This window comes from Aedes albopictus, chromosome 3 (assembly GCF_035046485.1).
Source record: "Aedes albopictus strain Foshan chromosome 3, AalbF5, whole genome shotgun sequence".
Taxonomy (NCBI): Eukaryota; Metazoa; Arthropoda; class Insecta; order Diptera; family Culicidae; genus Aedes; species Aedes albopictus.
The window spans coordinates 36,519,960-36,541,758 of record NC_085138.1 but is presented as its reverse complement, the minus strand read 5'-3'; the positions used below and the strand labels follow the sequence as shown (position 1 = coordinate 36,541,758).

General features: G+C 40.7%; 2 protein-coding genes across 2 annotated transcripts in view; both read right to left on the bottom strand.

Moving 5' to 3' along the window:
- Window positions 1-3,856: 3,856 nt before the first annotated feature.
- Window positions 3,857-21,799, bottom strand: part of LOC115254570 (uncharacterized) — a 47,962-nt gene continuing 30,019 nt past the window's right edge. The window contains exons 3-10 of the mRNA XM_062857231.1: window positions 7,715-14,874; window positions 7,511-7,615; window positions 7,307-7,411; window positions 6,695-7,207; window positions 6,491-6,595; window positions 6,287-6,388; window positions 5,471-6,187; window positions 3,857-5,368 (exon numbers count right to left, since the gene is read on the bottom strand). Of these exons, the coding sequence (XP_062713215.1) occupies window positions 4,470-5,368; window positions 5,471-6,187; window positions 6,287-6,388; window positions 6,491-6,595; window positions 6,695-7,207; window positions 7,307-7,411; window positions 7,511-7,615; window positions 7,715-14,874 (9,706 nt within the window). The 3' untranslated portion in view covers window positions 3,857-4,469. The remainder of the gene's footprint in view (window positions 5,369-5,470; window positions 6,188-6,286; window positions 6,389-6,490; window positions 6,596-6,694; window positions 7,208-7,306; window positions 7,412-7,510; window positions 7,616-7,714; window positions 14,875-21,799) is intronic.
- On the bottom strand, window positions 19,441-21,568 carry LOC134291435 (uncharacterized). Its single transcript, XM_062859167.1, has one exon. It carries the CDS (start codon window positions 20,721-20,723, stop codon window positions 19,905-19,907), a length of 819 nt encoding a protein of 272 aa, XP_062715151.1. The 5' UTR covers window positions 20,724-21,568; the 3' UTR covers window positions 19,441-19,904.

The window sequence follows — 21,799 nt, the reverse complement described above, 5'->3', positions numbered from 1 at the left end:
AGTAAGATTCACACAAAACTGAGCTAAACTGGAACAGCTCAAAAAATGAGTAAATTGCATTTCCATCGATAGCGCTGGCCTAAGTGCAAAAATCCAACCAATTTATGCCGTATAATATTCTTCACATCAGCAAGAATATTATACAGCTTAAACTGATGAGATTTTCGCACTTGAGCCAGCGCAAGCGCTGGAAAAAAAATTTACTCAATTTTCAGTTGTCCCACTTTAGCTCAGTTTTGTGTGAATTTTCTGACCGTGTGGTTTTACTTCACGGTTAGAAAATTCACACAAAACTGAGCTAATGTGGGACAACACAAAAAATGAGTAAATCGCATTTCCAGCGGTAGCGCTGGCCCAAGTGCGAAAATTTTATCAGCTTAAGTCGTATAATATTCTTGCTGATGTGAAGAGTATTATACAGCTTTAATTGGTTGGATTTTTGCACTTGGGCCAGCGCAATCGATGGAAATGCAATTTACTCATTTTTTGAGCTATTCCAGTTTAGCTCAGTTTTGTGTGAATCTTACTCATTTTAGAGTAACTTTTTCTTAGCGTGTAGTGATCGGCAAGATGGCCCCGATCTCGATGAATGGGGATTTGGGGACAATGGCAGTTTTCGGTGGGCTGGAATGGCGGTCTTCAGCGATGTGGAGCTGGTTCGAATGATCAGGCGCTTCCTTCCGACGAAACCGGTCGACGACGGCAAGGCCGCCCTATTGTCGAACCGTGAAGGGAATTCTTCTTGGAAATTAGGGCCACAGCCCTTGACGTGGATGGCCTTCGGCCACAGGTATTGCGGTCCTTGACAGTTAGGTCTTGGCGACTACGGAGGTCACCTTGACCGGCGTGCAATGGAGGTCTTCAGACGCGCCAACCAGAATGTACTACAGAAAAAAGTACAAGACAAAAGGTCCTGGCGATGAGGTATCAGGATAATTGCTCCTTAATTTGGTTCGAGCTATTGAATTACCTGAACTGCGGTGAACGGTCTCTCCAACATATCTCGATTCACTACTCGCATAAGTTTTCCTTAAAAATTCTCAACTCCACAGAGCACTTCTGGTCTACACGCTCGCCTGATTAAAACTGGGCGATGGCCGCCCAACAATCATCCTTCGAACCCTTCAGCCCACTCGATACTCCATGACCCATCTTGTTGTAATTGTGTTACGCCATGTTACAACGGCCGTTACATATGGCCGTGTCGGACTGATAAGTGAGTTTGAATGCCGATGATGTTCGAATTTTTGAATGTTCGACCACATGGTGCATTTAAATAAACTACAGGGCTGTTACAGCAGTCGCGGATTTCGCGAAAATCGCGATTTTCGCGGATTTGTCGCGGATTTATGTGCCACGACGCGGATTTCGCGGATTCTTCAAATTTGGTCGCGATTTTCGCGGATTTGTCTGATTTTAGTCGCGCGTTTCGCGAATGGCTATCTGAATGGCTTTAAAAAATTTAAAATCGCGTAGCAGTTGCGTTCTAGTAATTACACTTTGTTGTAGTTTATTTTAGGGCTGTTTTTAAATTCTAGATTGAGTTTAAATAAAGGCGAAAGTAACATGAGAGAGTTCTCTTCACCGACTCTCTCTTCTGCAAATTAAAGTGACAAGATGCAAATTCAATCAAACTTTTTTACACTTAGACGCTAGATTGCATCGCAACCTAGCGATTTATGACCAAAAAGTTCAACAATACTTGCATCTTGTCACTTTAATTTGAAGAAGAGAGAGTCGATAAAGAGAACTCTCTCATGTTACTTTCGCCCTTATTTGAACTCAATCTAGAATTTCTCTCAATCTTATTTCCATCGCAGCTTCTGTCAAACGTTATCTTTTGCAGCTTCTATTTAGTTACTGTTTGTAATTAATTAGATTGTCGAAACTAAATTAAAAGTCATACTTCTCCAAGTAGTCAAAAGTTTTTGAAATTGAACGACAGCAGATATCACGAATTTTAACGAAGAAACGGCCGTGCAATTTTATTTAAACGTTTTATGGCTTTGCAGGAAAAAAACATATGAAGAGATAAGTGGTATCTCTACTATTTCTTGCGATGGTAAAGGGTTTCTTATTAATGTTTAGACTACTGTTATAATGTGAGAATCCATCATCATTTCCCACCTGTTGTTCAACCGACGCCTCTGTCATGAACTCTACCGAACTTGTATGCGCCAGCCACTGCGAAGTCGTGTGCGAAATTCGACTGTGATAATAATGAATTCAGGTCGAATCTTGGGTCGAATCAAGGTGCAAATGTCGCAATATTTTCCAGAAATCATTTTCTCAATTAACTCGAAAAAATAGATGAAATTTCCTGCAGAGATATCACAGAGTTTCAGTTGTAGATTGTTTGTGCTGTATCTATACTAGGATATAGTGTAAAATCTATAGCGCTAAGACTTTTCAATTTTCAATAAAATAAGTTATATCGAACAGATCATTGTTCTTCAAAGTTGAACTCGTGTGATTTTGTTGAACTTCATAGATTTCGTAAAAACAGAGACGATCTAAGCTTTTTTTCTATCTTTATTAAGACTTTTAAAAATGGTACTGAACAAATATATGGTCAGTCAAATCAAGTCACAATGCACTTCTCCATAGGAGTGAATCCAAAAGGCTCATCACGATAAACCTCAAGAAAACCCAAAAACTATTAGGTCTCAACAAAAAGGATCATAATATCTACACCGGACTAATAACTGGTCATCATTGACCCTGCAGATACCATATAGAAAAGATCGGAGCAATCCAAACCTCAAATTATGGCTTCTGTGACGAGGAGAAATAAACACATCCTCTGCTTCTGCTATTATAGTTCACTTAACCATCGTTCAAAGTTTTCAGCAAACCCATCTTGGGCCTACTGACATATGGTTCTTATCCCCCCAGAACGTGGTTTCACTAGAATCACAGAGAACAGACGAACATGCTCGAACAAAATTGCTTGAAAATCTTGTGTAAATAAAAAACAAGCTCAGTAGCGACATCGACAGTGACTTTCCCACTCAAAAACTTGTTTCGACACCATGATGGCGCTTTCTGAAGAAATATTTCACTAGCGCACCTTTAAATTTTCCTACCCAGATTCTGAGCTGTATTTGCTCAAATAACAAGATGTTTATGATTATTTCATTAATCCAGCTACAAAATTTGAGCAACCCATTGATAACTATTTTCATTATTTTCAATTAGAAACAAGTTGAACAATAATTCAATTTTTGTTTTCCAAGTAAAATCACCACATTCTCTTGGTGGAACTATACTAGGATGCACACTTGGTGACACTAGCGCCAAAAGTAAAACAACGGCAAATTTGTACCCCGATACGAAATTTGACAGCGCCGCGTAATGGCCACATTGCCAGTTATTTCAAAACAACCGTTGCAATGCTTTACACAATAGCACTACATGAGCTTGGACGTCTGTTCTCTGTGCTAGAATGGAAGAATCGCACACTGTAACTCAGGGTTTTTATTCGTCAATAACACCGTTCAACACTAAATGTTGTTATGGGATGAAAAAAAAAAGAATAGGGGTTTGGGACTCTAGCAATGTCATAGTGAATGATATTTTGAAAAATATTGGACCAGGCCTTCACAGTTTATGACCGAAGGTTGTATGGAAAATTTGAAGTGTTCATTTGATAAGTGCATTAGAACGCGCTGTGCATATATTTAGGCGTTAGACAATAACGAAACAAGCCTAAATACCAAAAACGCCTAAATATATGCACGGCACGTTCTAATGCACATTTCAGTTGAACACCTCAAACTTCGGCCATAAACTGTTATGGTCCGGCCAAATACTTTTCAAAAATTCTTTCACTATGGCACTTCTAGGGTCCCAAGGACTTATTCTTTTTTTCTCATCCGGTATTTCAGTGATAAACATGTTACTGAGATAACTGGCATTCTTCACCCGATAAACAAGAGACATGGTTGTTCCTTAATCTTTGGAAATCTCAATACACTTTCTGTAATATCACAAACAGAGATTGACAAAAAAAAATAGGTCTTATTGAAAAATCGTTGTTGAAACCAAGAGATCAAACTTTTCAGTACATAGTGTGAGAAATCGTATCCCACTTTACATTGCTGTTTTTGACAATTTCAGAGGATCAACGATTCCTTAAAACATGTCATCTGGTTTTATTTGAAATTTGAATATTTATGTTCATGTCGCGGATTTGTTTTCCGAGTCGCGGATTTTATTTCAGAAGTCGCGAATTTCGCGGATGATATTTTGGAAATTTTGTAACAGCCCTGAAACTATTTGAAGCTTGTAACAACGGTTACAAATGTGAATCTTCTTTGGTTTTCATACGTAGTCCGCGAAGTCCCTCCAATTACCGAGTAGCATGCCGGCCCTGAGACCCAGCTCGAGGGGTCTCATGCTACTGAGCTTGTTTCCGGGTGTAATTGGGAGCCACTGTGGCTGCGGAGCAGCCCTGTAAGTCTCTGTAGTTACAAACCAAATGCCTCTAGAATAAGGGACCATTCCATAACTTTTATCAGCTCGTCTACAACTTTTATGTTCCCACATCTTGCTGCCACCTTCAAGGGGGTCCGTCCTCTATTGTCAGTGTAATTGGTATCCGCCGAGTAGCCATTTACAAGCATTTTCACAGCATCCAAATCGTTAAGTTCAGCTGCCAAATGCAGAAGAGTCTGCCCGTTCTCATCTGGACAGTTGACATCTAACGAAAAATCGGCGAGAAGCATCTCTACAATATCCCACTGGCCGTGCATGGCAGCTGCGTGAGAAAGAGTTTGGCCGTAATTGTTAGCTGCATAGAGATTTGCGCGATGGTTATCAATTAACATCTTGACCCGTTGACACTCACCCGTAGTGATGGCAAGATGAAGAGGAGTATTTCCATCATTGTCTTGTGCATTGACATCAGCCGCATAGTCGTCTATAAGCATCTGTACAATTTCTATATCATCTACTTCGGCTGCCAAATGAATAAGAGTTTGTCCGTCTTTATTGGCAATGTTGTAGTCTGCAGAATATTTGGAATCTTTGTCAATCAACATCTTGACCATCTCCCACTCATCATTTTTGGCAGCAAGAAGGAGAGGAGTATTTCCATCGTTGTCTTGCGCATTGACATCAGCTGCATAGCCATCTATAAGCATCTTAACTGTTTCCAATTTTCCGTCTGCGGCTGCAGAATGGATAAGAGATTTTCCAAATTTATTGACAATTTTGTAGTCCATAGAATACGCAACAATCAACTTCTTGACCATTTCCCGTGTGCTATACTGGGCAGCATAATGAAGAGGAGTATTACCATCAAAGTCTTGCGCATTGACATCAACAGCATAGTCATCTATAAGCATCTGAATAATTTTCATGTTACCTCTTGCGGCTGCCAAATGCATAAGAGTTGATCCGAATTTATTGACAATTTTGTAGTCCATATAATACGCAACAATCAACATCTTGACCATTTCCCGCGTACTATACTGGGCAGCATCATGTAGAGGAGTATTTCCATCGTTGTCTTGCACATTGACATCAGCCGCATAGTCATCTATAAGCATCTTTACTGTTTCCAATTTTCCGCCTGCGGCTGCAGAATGGATAAGAGATTTTCCAAATTTATTGACAATTTTGTAGTCCATAGAATACGCAACAATCAACTTCTTGACCATTTCCCGTGTACTATACTGGGCAGCATAATGAAGAGGAGTATTACCATCAAAGTCTTGCGCATTGACATCAACAGCATAGTCATCTATAAGCATCTGAATAATTTTCATGTTACCTCTTGCGGCTGCCAAATGCATAAGAGTTGATCCGAATTTATTGACAATTTTGTAGTCCATAGAATACGCAACAATCAACTTCTTGACCATTTCCCGTGTGCTATACTGGGCAGCATAATGAAGAGGAGTATTACCATCAAAGTCTTGCGCATTGACATCAACAGCATAGTCATCTATAAGCATCTGAATAATTTTCATGTTACCTCTTGCGGCTGCCAAATGCATAAGAGTTGATCCGAATTTATTGACAATTTTGTAGTCCATATAATACGCAACAATCAACATCTTGACCATTTCCCGCGTACTATACTGGGCAGCATCATGTAGAGGAGTATTTCCATCGTTGTCTTGCACATTGACATCAGCCGCATAGTCATCTATAAGCATCTTTACTGTTTCCAATTTTCCGCCTGCGGCTGCAGAATGGATAAGAGATTTTCCAAATTTATTGACAATTTTGTAGTCCATAGAATACGCAACAATCAACTTCTTGACCATTTCCCGTGTACTATACTGGGCAGCATAATGAAGAGGAGTATTACCATCAAAGTCTTGCGCATTGACATCAACAGCATAGTCATCTATAAGCATCTGAATAATTTTCATGTTACCTCTTGCGGCTGCCAAATGCATAAGAGTTGATCCGAATTTATTGACAATTTTGTAGTCCATATAATACGCAACAATCAACTTCTTGACCATTTCCCGCGTACTATACTGGGCAGCATCATGTAGAGGAGTATTTCCATCGTTGTCTTGCACATTGACATCAGCCGCATAGTCATCTATAAGCATCTTTACTGTTTCCAATTTTCCGCCTGCGGCTGCAGAATGGATAAGAGATTTTCCAAATTTATTGACAATTTTGTAGTCCATAGAATACGCAACAATCAACTTCTTGACCATTTCCCGTGTACTATACTGGGCAGCATAATGAAGAGGAGTATTACCATCGTTGTCTTGCACATTGACATCAGCCGCATAGTCATCTATAAGCATCTTTACTGTTTCCAATTTTCCGCCTGCGGCTGCAGAATGGATAAGAGATTTTCCAAATTTATTGACAATTTTGTAGTCCATAGAATACGCAACAATCAACTTCTTGACCATTTCCCGTGTACTATACTGGGCAGCATAATGAAGAGGAGTATTACCATCAAAGTCTTGCGCATTGACATCAACAGCATAGTCATCTATAAGCATCTGAATAATTTTCATGTTACCTCTTGCGGCTGCCAAATGCATAAGAGTTGATCCGAATTTATTGACAATTTTGTAGTCCATATAATACGCAACAATCAACTTCTTGACCATTTCCCGCGTACTATACTGGGCAGCATCATGTAGAGGAGTATTTCCATCGTTGTCTTGCACATTGACATCAGCCGCATAGTCATCTATAAGCATCTTTACTGTTTCCAATTTTCCGCCTGCGGCTGCAGAATGGATAAGAGATTTTCCAAATTTATTGACAATTTTGTAGTCCATAGAATACGCAACAATCAACTTCTTGACCATTTCCCGTGTACTATACTGGGCAGCATAATGAAGAGGAGTATTACCATCGTTGTCTTGCACATTGACATCAGCCGCATAGTCATCTATAAGCATCTTTACTGTTTCCAATTTTCCGCCTGCGGCTGCAGAATGGATAAGAGATTTTCCAAATTTATTGACAATTTTGTAGTCCATAGAATACGCAACAATCAACTTCTTGACCATTTCCCGCGTACTATACTGGGCAGCATCATGTAGAGGAGTATTTCCATCGTTGTCTTGCACATTGACATCAGCCGCATAGTCATCTATAAGCATCTTTACTGTTTCCAATTTTCCGCCTGCGGCTGCCAAATGCATAAGAGTTGATCCGAATTTATTGACAATTTTGTAGTCCATAGAATACGCAACAATCAACTTCTTGACCATTTCCCGCGTACTATACTGGGCAGCATCATGTAGAGGAGTATTTCCATCGTTGTCTTGCACATTGACATCAGCCGCATAGTCATCTATAAGCATCTTTACTGTTTCCAATTTTCCGCCTGCGGCTGCCAAATGCATAAGAGTTGATCCGAATTTATTGACAATTTTGTAGTCCATAGAATACGCAACAATCAACTTCTTGACCATTTCCCGCGTACTATACTGGGCAGCATCATGTAGAGGAGTATTTCCATCGCTGTCCTGCACATTGACATCAGCCGCATAGTCATCTATAAGCATCTTTACTGTTTCCAATTTTCCGCCTGCGGCTGCAGAATGGATAAGAGATTTTCCAAATTTATTGACAATTTTGTAGTCCATAGAATACGCAACAATCAACTTCTTGACCATTTCCCGCGTACTATACTGGGCAGCATCATGTAGAGGAGTATTTCCATCGTTGTCTTGCACATTGACATCAGCCGCATAGTCATCTATAAGCACCTTTACTGTTTCCAATTTTCCGCCTGCGGCTGCCAAATGCATAAGAGTTGATCCGAATTTATTGACAATTTTGTAGTCCATAGAATACGCAACAATCAACTTCTTGACCATTTCCCGCGTACTATACTGGGCAGCATCATGTAGAGGAGTATTTCCATCGCTGTCTTGCACATTGACATCAGCCGCATAGTCATCTATAAGCATCTTTACTGTTTCCAATTTTCCGCCTGCGGCTGCAGAATGGATAAGAGATTTTCCAAATTTATTGACAATTTTGTAGTCCATAGAATACGCAACAATCAACTTCTTGACCATTTCCCGCGTACTATACTGGGCAGCATCATGTAGAGGAGTATTTCCATCGCTGTCTTGCACATTGACATCAGCCGCATAGTCATCTATAAGCATCTTTACTGTTTCCAATTTTCCGCCTGCGGCTGCAGAATGGATAAGAGATTTTCCAAATTTATTGACAATTTTGTAGTCCATAGAATACGCAACAATCAACTTCTTGACCATTTCCTGCGTACTATACTGGGCAGCATCATGTAGAGGAGTATTTCCATCGTTGTCTTGCACATTGACATCAGGCGCATAGTCATCTATAAGCATCTTTACTGTTTCCAATTTTCCGCCTGCGGCTGCCAAATGCATAAGAGTTGATCCGAATTTATTGACAATTTTGTAGTCCATAGAATACGCAACAATCAACTTCTTGACCATTTCCCGCGTACTATACTGGGCAGCATCATGTAGAGGAGTATTTCCATCGCTGTCTTGCACATTGACATCAGCCGCATAGTCATCTATAAGCATCTTTACTGTTTCCAATTTTCCGCCTGCGGCTGCAGAATGGATAAGAGATTTTCCAAATTTATTGACAATTTTGTAGTCCATAGAATACGCAACAATCAACTTCTTGACCATTTCCCGCGTACTATACTGGGCAGCATCATGTAGAGGAGTATTTCCATCGCTGTCTTGCACATTGACATCAGCCGCATAGTCATCTATAAGCATCTTTACTGTTTCCAATTTTCCGCCTGCGGCTGCAGAATGGATAAGAGATTTTCCAAATTTATTGACAATTTTGTAGTCCATAGAATACGCAACAATCAACTTCTTGACCATTTCCCGCGTACTATACTGGGCAGCATCATGTAGAGGAGTATTTCCATCGCTGTCTTGCACATTGACATCAGCCGCATAGTCATCTATAAGCATCTTTACTGTTTCCAATTTTCCGCCTGCGGCTGCAGAATGGATAAGAGATTTTCCAAATTTATTGACAATTTTGTAGTCCATAGAATACGCAACAATCAACTTCTTGACCATTTCCTGCGTACTATACTGGGCAGCATCATGTAGAGGAGTATTTCCATCGTTGTCTTGCACATTGACATCAGCCGCATAGTCATCTATAAGCATCTTTACTGTTTCCAATTTTCCGCCTGCGGCTGCCAAATGCATAAGAGTTGATCCGAATTTATTGACAATTTTGTAGTCCATAGAATACGCAACAATCAACTTCTTGACCATTTCCCGCGTACTATACTGGGCAGCATCATGTAGAGGAGTATTTCCATCGCTGTCTTGCACATTGACATCAGCCGCATAGTCATCTATAAGCATCTTTACTGTTTCCAATTTTCCGCCTGCGGCTGCAGAATGGATAAGAGATTTTCCAAATTTATTGACAATTTTGTAGTCCATAGAATACGCAACAATCAACTTCTTGACCATTTCCCGCGTACTATACTGGGCAGCATCATGTAGAGGAGTATTTCCATCGCTGTCTTGCACATTGACATCAGCCGCATAGTCATCTATAAGCATCTTTACTGTTTCCAATTTTCCGCCTGCGGCTGCAGAATGGATAAGAGATTTTCCAAATTTATTGACAATTTTGTAGTCCATAGAATACGCAACAATCAACTTCTTGACCATTTCCCGCGTACTATACTGGGCAGCATCATGTAGAGGAGTATTTCCATCGCTGTCTTGCACATTGACATCAGCCGCATAGTCATCTATAAGCATCTTTACTGTTTCCAATTTTCCGCCTGCGGCTGCAGAATGGATAAGAGATTTTCCAAATTTATTGACAATTTTGTAGTCCATAGAATACGCAACAATCAACTTCTTGACCATTTCCCGCGTACTATACTGGGCAGCATCATGTAGAGGAGTATTTCCATCGCTGTCTTGCACATTGACATCAGCCGCATAGTCATCTATAAGCATCTTTACTGTTTCCAATTTTCCGCCTGCGGCTGCCAAATGCATAAGAGTTGATCCGAATTTATTGACAATTTTGTAGTCCATAGAATACGCAACAATCAACTTCTTGACCATTTCCCGCGTACTATACTGGGCAGCATCATGTAGAGGAGTATTTCCATCGCTGTCTTGCACATTGACATCAGCCGCATAGTCATCTATAAGCATCTTTACTGTTTCCAATTTTCCGCCTGCGGCTGCAGAATGGATAAGAGATTTTCCAAATTTATTGACAATTTTGTAGTCCATAGAATACGCAACAATCAACTTCTTGACCATTTCCCGCGTACTATACTGGGCAGCATCATGTAGAGGAGTATTTCCATCGCTGTCTTGCACATTGACATCAGCCGCATAGTCATCTATAAGCATCTTTACTGTTTCCAATTTTCCGCCTGCGGCTGCAGAATGGATAAGAGATTTTCCAAATTTATTGACAATTTTGTAGTCCATAGAATACGCAACAATCAACTTCTTGACCATTTCCCGCGTACTATACTGGGCAGCATCATGTAGAGGAGTATTTCCATCGCTGTCTTGCACATTGACATCAGCCGCATAGTCATCTATAAGCATCTTTACTGTTTCCAATTTTCCGCCTGCGGCTGCCAAATGCATAAGAGTTGATCCGAATTTATTGACAATTTTGTAGTCCATAGAATACGCAACAATCAACTTCTTGACCATTTCCCGCGTACTATACTGGGCAGCATCATGTAGAGGAGTATTTCCATCGCTGTCTTGCACATTGACATCAGCCGCATAGTCATCTATAAGCATCTTTACTGTTTCCAATTTTCCGCCTGCGGCTGCAGAATGGATAAGAGATTTTCCAAATTTATTGACAATTTTGTAGTCCATAGAATACGCAACAATCAACTTCTTGACCATTTCCCGCGTACTATACTGGGCAGCATCATGTAGAGGAGTATTTCCATCGTTGTCTTGCGCATTGACATCAGCCGCATAGTTTTCTATAAGCATCTGTACAATTTCTATATTGCCTCCTGTTGCCGCAAAATGAATAAGAGCTTGTCCGGCTTTATTGGCAATTTTGTAGTCTGCAGCATATTTGGAATCTTTGTCAATCAACATCTTGACCATCTCCCAACTTCGATTTGTGGCGGCAAGAAGGAGAGGAGTATTTCCATCGTTGTCTTGCGCATTGACATCAGCCGCATAGTCATCTATAAGCATCTGAATAATATTCATGTTACCTCTTGCGGCTGCCAAATGCATAAGAGTTGATCCGAATTTATTGACAATTTTGTAGTCTGCAGAATACTTGGAATCTTTGTCAATCAACATCTTGACCATCTCCCACTCATATTTTTTTGCAGCGAGAAGGAGAGGTGTATCTCCATCGTTGTCTTGCGCATTGACATCAGCCGCATAGTCACCTATAAGCGTCTGTACAATTTCCATGTTTTCTCCTGCGGCCGCCAAATGAATAAGAGTTTGTCCGTCTGCATTGGCAATTTCGTAATCTGCTAAGTATTTTTTGATTAACAGCTTGAATATTCCCGCATCCCCCGTTCTGGCAGCTATATGTAGAGGGCTATTTCCGTAGTAGTCTTGAGCATTAATACATTTGTCAGCACCATGTTGCGCAAGCATCTTCACAAACGGTTCGTTCCCATCAGATACAGCGTAATGAATTGGTAAAGCTCCCTCTGAATCTGGGGTATTTATGTCTATTTCAGATTCGTATAGTTCCGTTTTGTTATTGATTGCTCCGTGGTAAGTACAATCGCCAAATTGGTGATCACAGAGAACTAACTTTAGAATGTTTTCTTTCCTGGATTGAACAGCAGCATGCAGAAGTGTGGCTTTATTGCTTTGCCAACTATATTTAAACAGTTGCTTAGCCTTATGGTGCTTCAGGAGCTCTTTTAAAATTAATTCGTAACCATCAGAACAGACTAAATACATCATATCAGGTGTTTCGTGGCAAATTCGGTTAATTGCGTCCATTTGCGATTTACTGTTATCCCAATTTTCCTCAATCATCGAAAAATAAAAGGTTCGAACCACTTCATGTATATACAAAACATCGAATAATATCGCTTCCCAATCTAACACATGCTCATACAAAAATTTCGAAAGGAAATATTCTGCATACGATAAGTGAGTGAATTCTAACTGATTCTTGTTCGAAACATTGATTAATAGTGACTTTTCTCCGTCGTCCAATATTTGTTGCATGTTTTCCAGAAGTGTTTCATAATCGTTATTGGTCATTGTGTCACGTAGTTCAGGAACGTTTAATTGTTCAATAGCAATTATCTGATGGGCACGATAAAACTTGTTCACATTGTTTTTGAAAAAGTTCTTAATTTTTGAATCAACTGATGCGTAACCTTCCTCGTTATTTATTTTCTTAATAAATATATTGAACGATATGTTAACGAAACTTTCATACAAACGCAATTTACTGAATCCGTTTTCCAAATCTAATATTTCGTTCATTTGGTCATTTGTTGACCTCCAGTATTGCTCAAATTTTTCTTTGTTGACTTCTGCAAGCATTCGAACCATTAGAGGTAGACCAGTAAAGTTGAAATATTCAGATTGAATACTGTCATGCAAAAGCTCGAGCAAACGTTCCGCAAATGTTATAAATCTTTCGGAATCTTCCTGACTTATTTCAGAACTGATGTCCCAGTAGTTTCTCAAAAACATCAGCTGCTCATCCTCAACTAATGGAACAAGATTTAATGCCTCAACTTGCAATTCTTTCTCGAGTGTTCCTTTCACGTGATTTCTGCCACTTATGAAAACCCGAATATTATTTTTGCAGAACGTTTCTTTGATAAGCTGGATAGCTGTGCCCTGGTGCACAGCATCAATCTCATCGAAAGCATCTAGTAGAATGAAACATTGTTTTGTATAATTTTCCAAACTGTTTTGAATAATCTGTTGGATCGATTTTGAAAAAGCGGATTTAACGAGTGTGAGTATATCGGTGCGTCCCTCGTAGTTTTTGAACAACCTACTTAAGCAAATCAGATACACGTGTTTGTTGTAATCGGTTTGTAGTGAATATGTGATTTTTTTCATGAATGTTGTTTTCCCCGTGCCTGGTTTCCCTACTAGTATGTACCTATTCTGATCATACAGTTGCTCCAGCTTTGAAATAAATCCATCTTCTGTGAATTCTTTCTGTCCGTTTTGTGAGGTTAGCGTACGTTCCACATAACTACTGAAATCTGCTGCTGTAACCTTTTGAAGAAGCCTACGCACTTCTGCCTTTATCATTTGAACACACATATTCCCTTCGTAGCTGCTCAAAAAAGGTTTCTGATTTCCTTCCAGATTTGTAACCATGTGCCAGTTTTCAAATTCTTTTTCAAATACTACATGAAATTTTGCTTTATCACTAACCAAGCCACGATCCCTTTCATGAACCCACTTCCCCACAACCGATTCTGTAATGTTATCTCTCAGTGAGGAGAGTTTGTCAGGCTGGTCGGTGCATATTACAAGGCATTCAAAAAAGCTTCTCAAATCAGACTCTTCGATAAACCGAGGAAAACTTGTTTCACCGGATTTGTTTTGCAATAAGCGTTTGTCTACCTTCTTGCTGAAAATCACCTCTGATAGGCGTTTAGTCGTTTCGTCCTGGGTAATATAATGTGTTTGAAGCTCGTGCCATAACCATCGTTGATTGATTTCATCCTCATTTCCTGTAAATGTTTCTGAAAAGCGTACGGAGCTGTCTATCTTCAATATGGATCGTAAAGGAGTGGTGTATTTTCGTAAGACACTTTTTACTGCTCCGGATCTCTGAAGTTCGATTATAGCATCTTTAATGGCAACAGGTAATTCGTTTACCTTTATCAGTAAGGACAGAATTTGGTCGGCTTTGGGTACATATTTTTCAGTTTTTCTGATGAATACCTTATTTTCCAGTGGGTCATTCGAAGCACAGCTTTTTATGTCCATATGCTCTCCCAGCTCATGTCTAGTATTTTCATCAATCGTTTTATTGGTAAAGATAATAAATCGCTTGGTATAATTCCTGAGCTCACTTCGTTTCGAAACATTCAAGAACGATTGGATGTACATTGGCAGGGAAAATTGGCTGTTCTCTTCAAAACTTGAAGGGAAAAACTCTTTGTACTCAATTTTGGCTTTCGATGACTGACTGTGCTTGGCTTGAAAGAACCATACTTCCTTCCGATCGTCCAAAATCAGCACAGTGTCATCAAACTTACCGGCCTCCTTCATTTCCGTTGCCAGGCGGAACCGACGATCTTCGAGAGATGCAGCAACGAATAACGTAAAAGCAAGGTCTTTCTCATATGCGAAACCATGACTTGTCCGACTTCCACACCATGTGAACATTTTTGAAAGGGAAGATACCTCGGATGAATCCATATGAATGTAGCTGTAAATAGGAAAAATTGTCAATGTTAGTTCTAAAGCAATGTAAACCTTTAGTACATGAAGCTGGCTGTACAATAGAGTCTTAGTTGGTAATACAATTAGATCAATTTACTGAACGACAAATTGAGAGTCAATTCCCCTTTGCAACAACCATTCAAAGCGTGATGAAGGGCGAAAGTGGCGAAAAATATAAAAACGATGCGCTCGCTGTGGAAAGACCATTCTCAAGACGAACGTCGTAAACGACACACCTCAACAGAGCAGCAGCAGCACGGAGATCCAGTGACCGGGCGCGTGGAAATGCGACCCATGCGAGTCGCAACCGAACCGAATTAGGCAGCAGCAGCAGCTGTAAGTCCCCAGGGAGTTTTTGAGAGTTCTAGACCAACATTTGAAAAGGGCGGAAAAGCCAAAATTTAAACAAATCACTTTTCAGCATAATTTGATAAAACAACTCAAAAACATATGATTTTTCCTGACATTAGCTCAAAAATAAGTTTCCACTTCTGGAAAACAATAATTTAAACAAAGGCAGATTTCCACATCTGATTTTGATCACTTCATTTGGTTGTTCCGCCAATGATATTGCGCCTTTGAAAAAAGGACAAAAATACTCAAAATTGTTAACACTGCTGTATAAACAGTCGAAAACAGTATCTCGCCATTCATATTCATCAAATTTACTCCCACTTTTGATCGGGCGATTTTACCGAAACTACTTACACCGTTATTGAAAAGCCTTCATCATTACGTCGTGCTTCGGCGCCCATCAAAATGACTGAGTGGAAATCCGCCGTACACTTATTGCTCTTGTTGCGCACGGATGGTTCTTCCGCCCAAAATCAAATCGCGCGTTTTTTATTCTAATATACAATAAAGTCGCTGACTGACTGCAATAAGTAGCGATAATATGGCTTCAATATCTATTCAGGATATATTTTCTCCAATGAACCCACATTTAGATGACATGCAGCTGATAAAGCTTCAGTGATAAAAATGTTAGCGAGTGGTCTCAAATCTATTGACCGGCATAGGTTACAGCAGATAGATTCAGCAAAAGATGATATTGGGAGCCAGGCCGTGCACAGAATAAAACAATTCACACCGTCTTAAGCCAGAGGCTGCACAGACTGAACACTTATACGGGACGGGACGGGATCGCGTGGTATTATTAATATTTTTTCAAATTGAAAAGAACCTCTTTAAATCGGGTTTTTCAGTGTAACTTTCTTGTTTTTTTTTTAATATGTTTGATGTTCTACAAAGTTGTAGAGACTTCAAAACTATATACTTTTGTGGAAGACAGTATTGCGCTCTCTTCAAAATTTAACATAGAATATAATTTATTGTGTATTTTCTATATATATATTAAAAAAAATATCAAGAAAGTTTCACTGAAAACCCCGATTTAAAGAGGTTCTTTTCAATTTGAACAAATATTAAGAATACCACGCGATCCCGTCATGTTTCTTATGTGCTTCGATAGTGTATGAGTGATTATGAACTAAAATTGTACTAAAAAAGTTAAAAATGACCGTACTACCTTTGAATGGTGAGATAGAACTCTGCAGTCTTCAGAAAAGATATGCATTTTTACAGTGTCTGCAACTTTGCTGAACACTGTAAACCCAAGAAAATTGAAACAAGAAAGTTATGTCGAAAAAAACAGTTTTTAAGCTTGAAACTAATCGATAAACTATCAGTGCCGGGCCGACTCAAGACACAAGAGACTCTCCGGCAATCCCAGGGTCGGCTAGCTACTGGGTAATCAAGGGCTTTCGCGATACAAAAACTACAACACAAATCCTTCACTTTTCTTACATATTTTTATTAAAAATCCTAGTTGTGGCGTGTGCGTGTTGTTCTGTGTATAATTTGAGTGTTAATTTGTTAAGTGTGTCCTATATCTAACGGTGGTACCGGTACATACCGCTGCGTTGATGGTGCTGGGTTCGTTGGCCGACACAGCGACTCCTGTCCAGCTGTGCGGCCGGAAATCTCGCCGGATGGCAAGGCGAGCGGTTCTTCGGGCCGGTACTCGGCCGACGGGCCAGCGGGCGTTGCTGGGGGGGGGGGGGGGGTGCAGGCGTCTTCCCTCTTGGACGCAATCGGCCGGCCGTGGACTAACCACCTTAGACGGCCGAGAGGGGAAAGCTCCTTAACGTTTAGGCACGGGAACCGTTCCCGGTTCCACGGGCCGAGCCGTGTGCTGGACGGTAGACCTTTTTGAGGTCCAAACAAAAGAGGTCCTATTGGACGCAAACACATTACAAAATGTTCCAAAGAACAGTACAGGATATTTTCATTACCTGAGCTGGGTTTTTCTCCCAAGCATCCACTTAGCTCCTGCCAAGGGAAAGGGGGGGGGGGGGGGGGGTGCTCGTTTTCAACTTTCAAATCACTGCACTTTTAGAAAACACGTCTACAGCACACGGACGCCTGAGTTATTTTAAGAGGCCAAATTTAGGCAATGGCCGCTACAAATTACTTTTCTCCCATTCCGTCATTCTACCTTTTCCATTGCCGCTCATTGCTTCAGCCATGTCGAAAGATTGGTAGCAGGCAACAAATTTGCAGCGGTACTTGACCCTTTCACTACTGTGGTACTCTACTGTTATTACACGAGAAACGTGAAGGGTCCGACAAATACAACATTTTAAAAACAAAAATCAACAATTTGTAACCAAACGGTTACACTATCCACCACCCCGATGAAAAAAATGCGAAAGCACGAAGAGATTTTGCATTTTTTTTTTCAATTCACTCTCTCAAGTCATCTTCGGCCGCCATCGGTTCGTGGATGTACAACAAACATTTTAAAATATTTACAAAACTACAAACAACAACATATTAAAAACTGCTAAATACTATCGCGCGGTATCATAATTAAACTTTACAACAAATTCAAAATATAAATAATAAAACAAGCTAAAATAATACTTCCGTACGTGCACAATAAACATTTTAAAATCGGAAAACGAAATAAATTAAAACATGCAAAATATGTACACAAAAAAATATATAATCTTTTAAAATATCCCGTATCATGGGTAGACAACATTTATTAACAATTTACATTGATGCGCATCGAAAAAACAATTTTACAACCCTATTTACAAAAGATGTACAACACTTTAGATCACATTCCGCACGGCCGAATCCCCTGGCGGGATTGATTCGCCGGCGGGCAAACTGTTTGACGCAACAGTGACAGTGACAGTTTGCGAAATGTCATGAATCTGTCAAAGTGAACTGACACAGCATCTCTATCACGCTCGTTGAAAACTACTCTCAAGTGAGTAAATTATACTCACTTTCAAACTTTTGCTAAATCTGTCGAAGGTGAGTAACATGCATTTGTCAAAGTGAGTTGTTAACTACTCTGTCACATCAGATCTTTGCTTTACTCACTTTTGAGTAAGGCGTTTTTTCTACGAAAAACTCACTAGCCGTTGTGATGTGAAAAAAAAAACTAGTTGCAGGAGATTCTTGTGTGCCAAGATGAAACCCGACCAAAATTCTGAAATAGACGCTGAAATAGATCACGATCCGGCATCCAACAGGTGAGACTTGAAAAAAGCCATTTGAAGACATGTAAAACTGTTGTCGCCGGCGGAGCGGCGGAGCTGAAACAACACTTCTGGGAGGTTCATTTCCTTCGGCAACAATGCTTATTCGTAAGGGTAAAAGTAATTTGTGTTAAGTTTTTAATGAGTTGTAATGATCATCTGTTTTCTACTTTCAGTTTATGACTAACAACGGTGAAGATTAGGCTGATCAAGTGCGGTACATCCGCACATAGCTTGCATGAATCAGCCACTTCAAATGAGGCAACTGAACACCCAATCCAAAGCATCATCAAAGACCAAAGGAACTTTAAAGTGATTCTATAACTTTATTATAATGTTGTATTGTATATAATAAATACTATGTAGAATAAAAAGTAGACAAGATTTTTGCTCAACTTAATTTTTAATTATTTAAAAATGAATAACAATTCCAAAAACCATCTCGAGGACTATTTATCTACTCACTTTCGCTAGTTTTGCAAAAAAATATAAGTGAGTAAATACTACTCTCTTTCAACAAAATCAATGATTACTCTAAAGAGAGTGAATCCGCTTTACTCTCTTTTGAGCTGATGCACTTTGTAATGAAGTGAGTGGAATTCTACTCACTTTAGAGTAGTTTTCAATGAGCGTGTATTGTTCGTTATGTTGTTGTTTACTTTATGCTGTGCAGTTGGAATTCAACTTGAAGTGATAAAGTGAGAAAGTGGCCTTTTTCGTGTATTTGTGGTGAGTAGTACGTACGTTTATTGATGAAACATGTCGAAGACTGATCTTCGGATGTATGTGTTTTCTTTTAGGTGAATGAAACTCATTCATAGTTGGGTTTTTTGGCCAATGTGACGGCAATCTTTGCTCGGGAAGATTGGTCCATTGCCACCCATAAAGTCCCGGGACAACCATGATGACCATCTTGCTGCTGCAAGACGACATCAGGTAAGTAAAGTGTACACAATAAAATGACCAAACCATCTAATTTGGTTGGTATTGATTTTAGATTCTGGCCAATTTAATCAGTGGGCGATCCCCTCCCAACCGCTCCACAGGTGGAGGAAGGCGAAGGCAACTTCGTTTACCCCTCGCAACTCTCCCCCGGTCCTGCCAGGGCTGGTATGGATTCCCGTAATAAATCAAGGTAAGTTGGATCTAATTTCACACGCATGTTAGCCTTTCTTACGACCGATCGGAGTCTTTCATCCGTCGGTCCGACTTAACCAGAACTAACAGCTAACGATTCTCATAACAACTAACACAATCGACTAACAATTCCATAGTCCTTCGGTGTTATTTAATTGTTAAAAACGGTTCATTCTCTCTCTTTCCAGATCACTCCACTTCAGCGATGTTTGCCGCCGGCATCTGGGGAAAAAACAATACTCCCGCGGCTATCCGGATTTATGGCAAACTGCCGAAGAAAATTGAAGTGAAGTGGAAAGAAGCAACTGAATAAAGTTTTGAAATCTTAGTGGCATTTGTTTTTCTTTTTATTGAATGAAAAGACCTTTTGGGGGGTTCCAGGTGTGCGTCCGGAACGGGGAATATTCAATGAAGAGTAGATTTCCAAAATCGAAGTAGGTTCGCTGCACAGTTCTTTGGCCGTAGGTTCCGCTCGAAGATTTAGGTTGGCCTTTTTCCGGATCTTGAACGACCGGATCTGCTTTCGTAGGGATTCGGGGTTCGACGATTGTGAGTTTAAAGAATGGAAAGCTTCACCAGGTAAGTCTCGGGGAAATTTGAATGAAGGAAGCACCGACTTACTGGTGTCATAATCGGGAGAGAAATAACCAGAAGAGAAGCGTGACACAGGGCTCCTTTTCGTTCCCTTTTCGACCTGAAGTTGGTCTTCCGAATCAGATTCGGGCTCGCTAAAGGACATTTCAGAATCATCGGAATCGGAACTAGGGATGATCAACTCGATCTCTTCCTCTGGCTCTGATTCCGGCGCCCAATATTCGCATGTCGCGCTGGGGGGCAAATAACGAGAGTTAACATCGCAAGTGACGATGTTCATGTCACGCATAAACAGGTAGATTATTCGTTTAACTTTTAAGACGTCTGCTGGCATCATCACCCCCGAAGTCCTTTGCTCCCGTATGGTATGCAAAGTCTCTTCGAGGTCCAGCTCTAACTCCTCTAGCGGGTAGTTAGGATGCGTCGAGAGCAACGGACGAGGCATTTCGAAAGAGTCCTCCAAGTCCGACTCGTCCGCATCGTACGTCGTCGGCTGCCAATCAATTAATTTATAATTGGCCTTAGCCTTTGCTCGCCGCTTGCGTGTCATTGTATGAGAATCGGAGATGTGTTGTGGATGGGTAAAAATAAAATCATAAAACAATGGGACGGATCAAAACAAACATGTTAAAATAAATAGTGGGCTATTGTTGTCAGGATTGATTGGACAAGTAGGTAAAGTAAAGTTCAATTATGATCTATGTTTGGACAATGCATAAACGGTTCACGAAACACAAAATTTACCAACATCAACGAATTTTAGTACGGAAAAAACGACTATCGATTGTAAATGTGTCCGTGATGCGCTCAGGACCTCTTTTGAAGCAAAAGCTTCGATTAATCACAGTTTTATCACCTAAAGTGGCAGATCGCGCATGAGGGGAGACATACGTGCAAGCACGTATCCCTGCCACGTCCCGTCGGCAAAATCGTTAGATTTTTGTACACTACTTCGGTCCCTTGATTACCTTTCGCGGACTTTTGGCTGGGTGCCAAGTGAAACTTATCGGTCAATACTACAGTGCCGGGCCGACTCCGGACACAAGAGACTCCGGCAATCCCAGGGTCGGCTAGCTACTGGGTAATCAAGGGCACTTTCGCGATACAAAAACTACAACACAAATCCTTCACTTTTCTTACATATTTTTATTAAAAATCCTAGTTGAGGCGTGTGCGTGTTGTTCTGTGTATAATTTGAGTGTTAATTTGTTAAGTGTGTCCTATATCTAACGGTGGTACCGGTACATACCGCTGCGTTGATGGTGCTGGGTTCGTTGGCCGACACAGCGACTCCTGTCCAGCTGTGCGGCCGGAAATCTCGCCGGATGGCAAGGCGAGCGGTTCTTCGGGCCGGTACTCGGCCGACGGGCCAGCGGGCGTTGCTGGGGGGGGGGGGGGGGGGGTGCAGGCGTCTTCCCTCTTGGACGCAATCGGCCGGCCGTGGACTAACCACCTTAGACGGCCGAGAGGGGAAAGCTCCTTAACGTTTAGGCACGGGAACCGTTCCCGGTTCCACGGGCCGAGCCGTGTGCTGGACGGTAGACCTTTTTGAGGTCCAAACAAAAGAGGTCCTATTGGACGCAAACACATTACAAAATGTTCCAAAGAACAGTACAGGATATTTTC

What these genes read in the sequence shown, in the direction of transcription:
- LOC134291435 (XM_062859167.1), bottom strand. Translation starts at nt 20,723, where the DNA reads ATGACACGCAAGCGGCGAGCAAAGGCTAAGGCCAATTATAAATTAATT.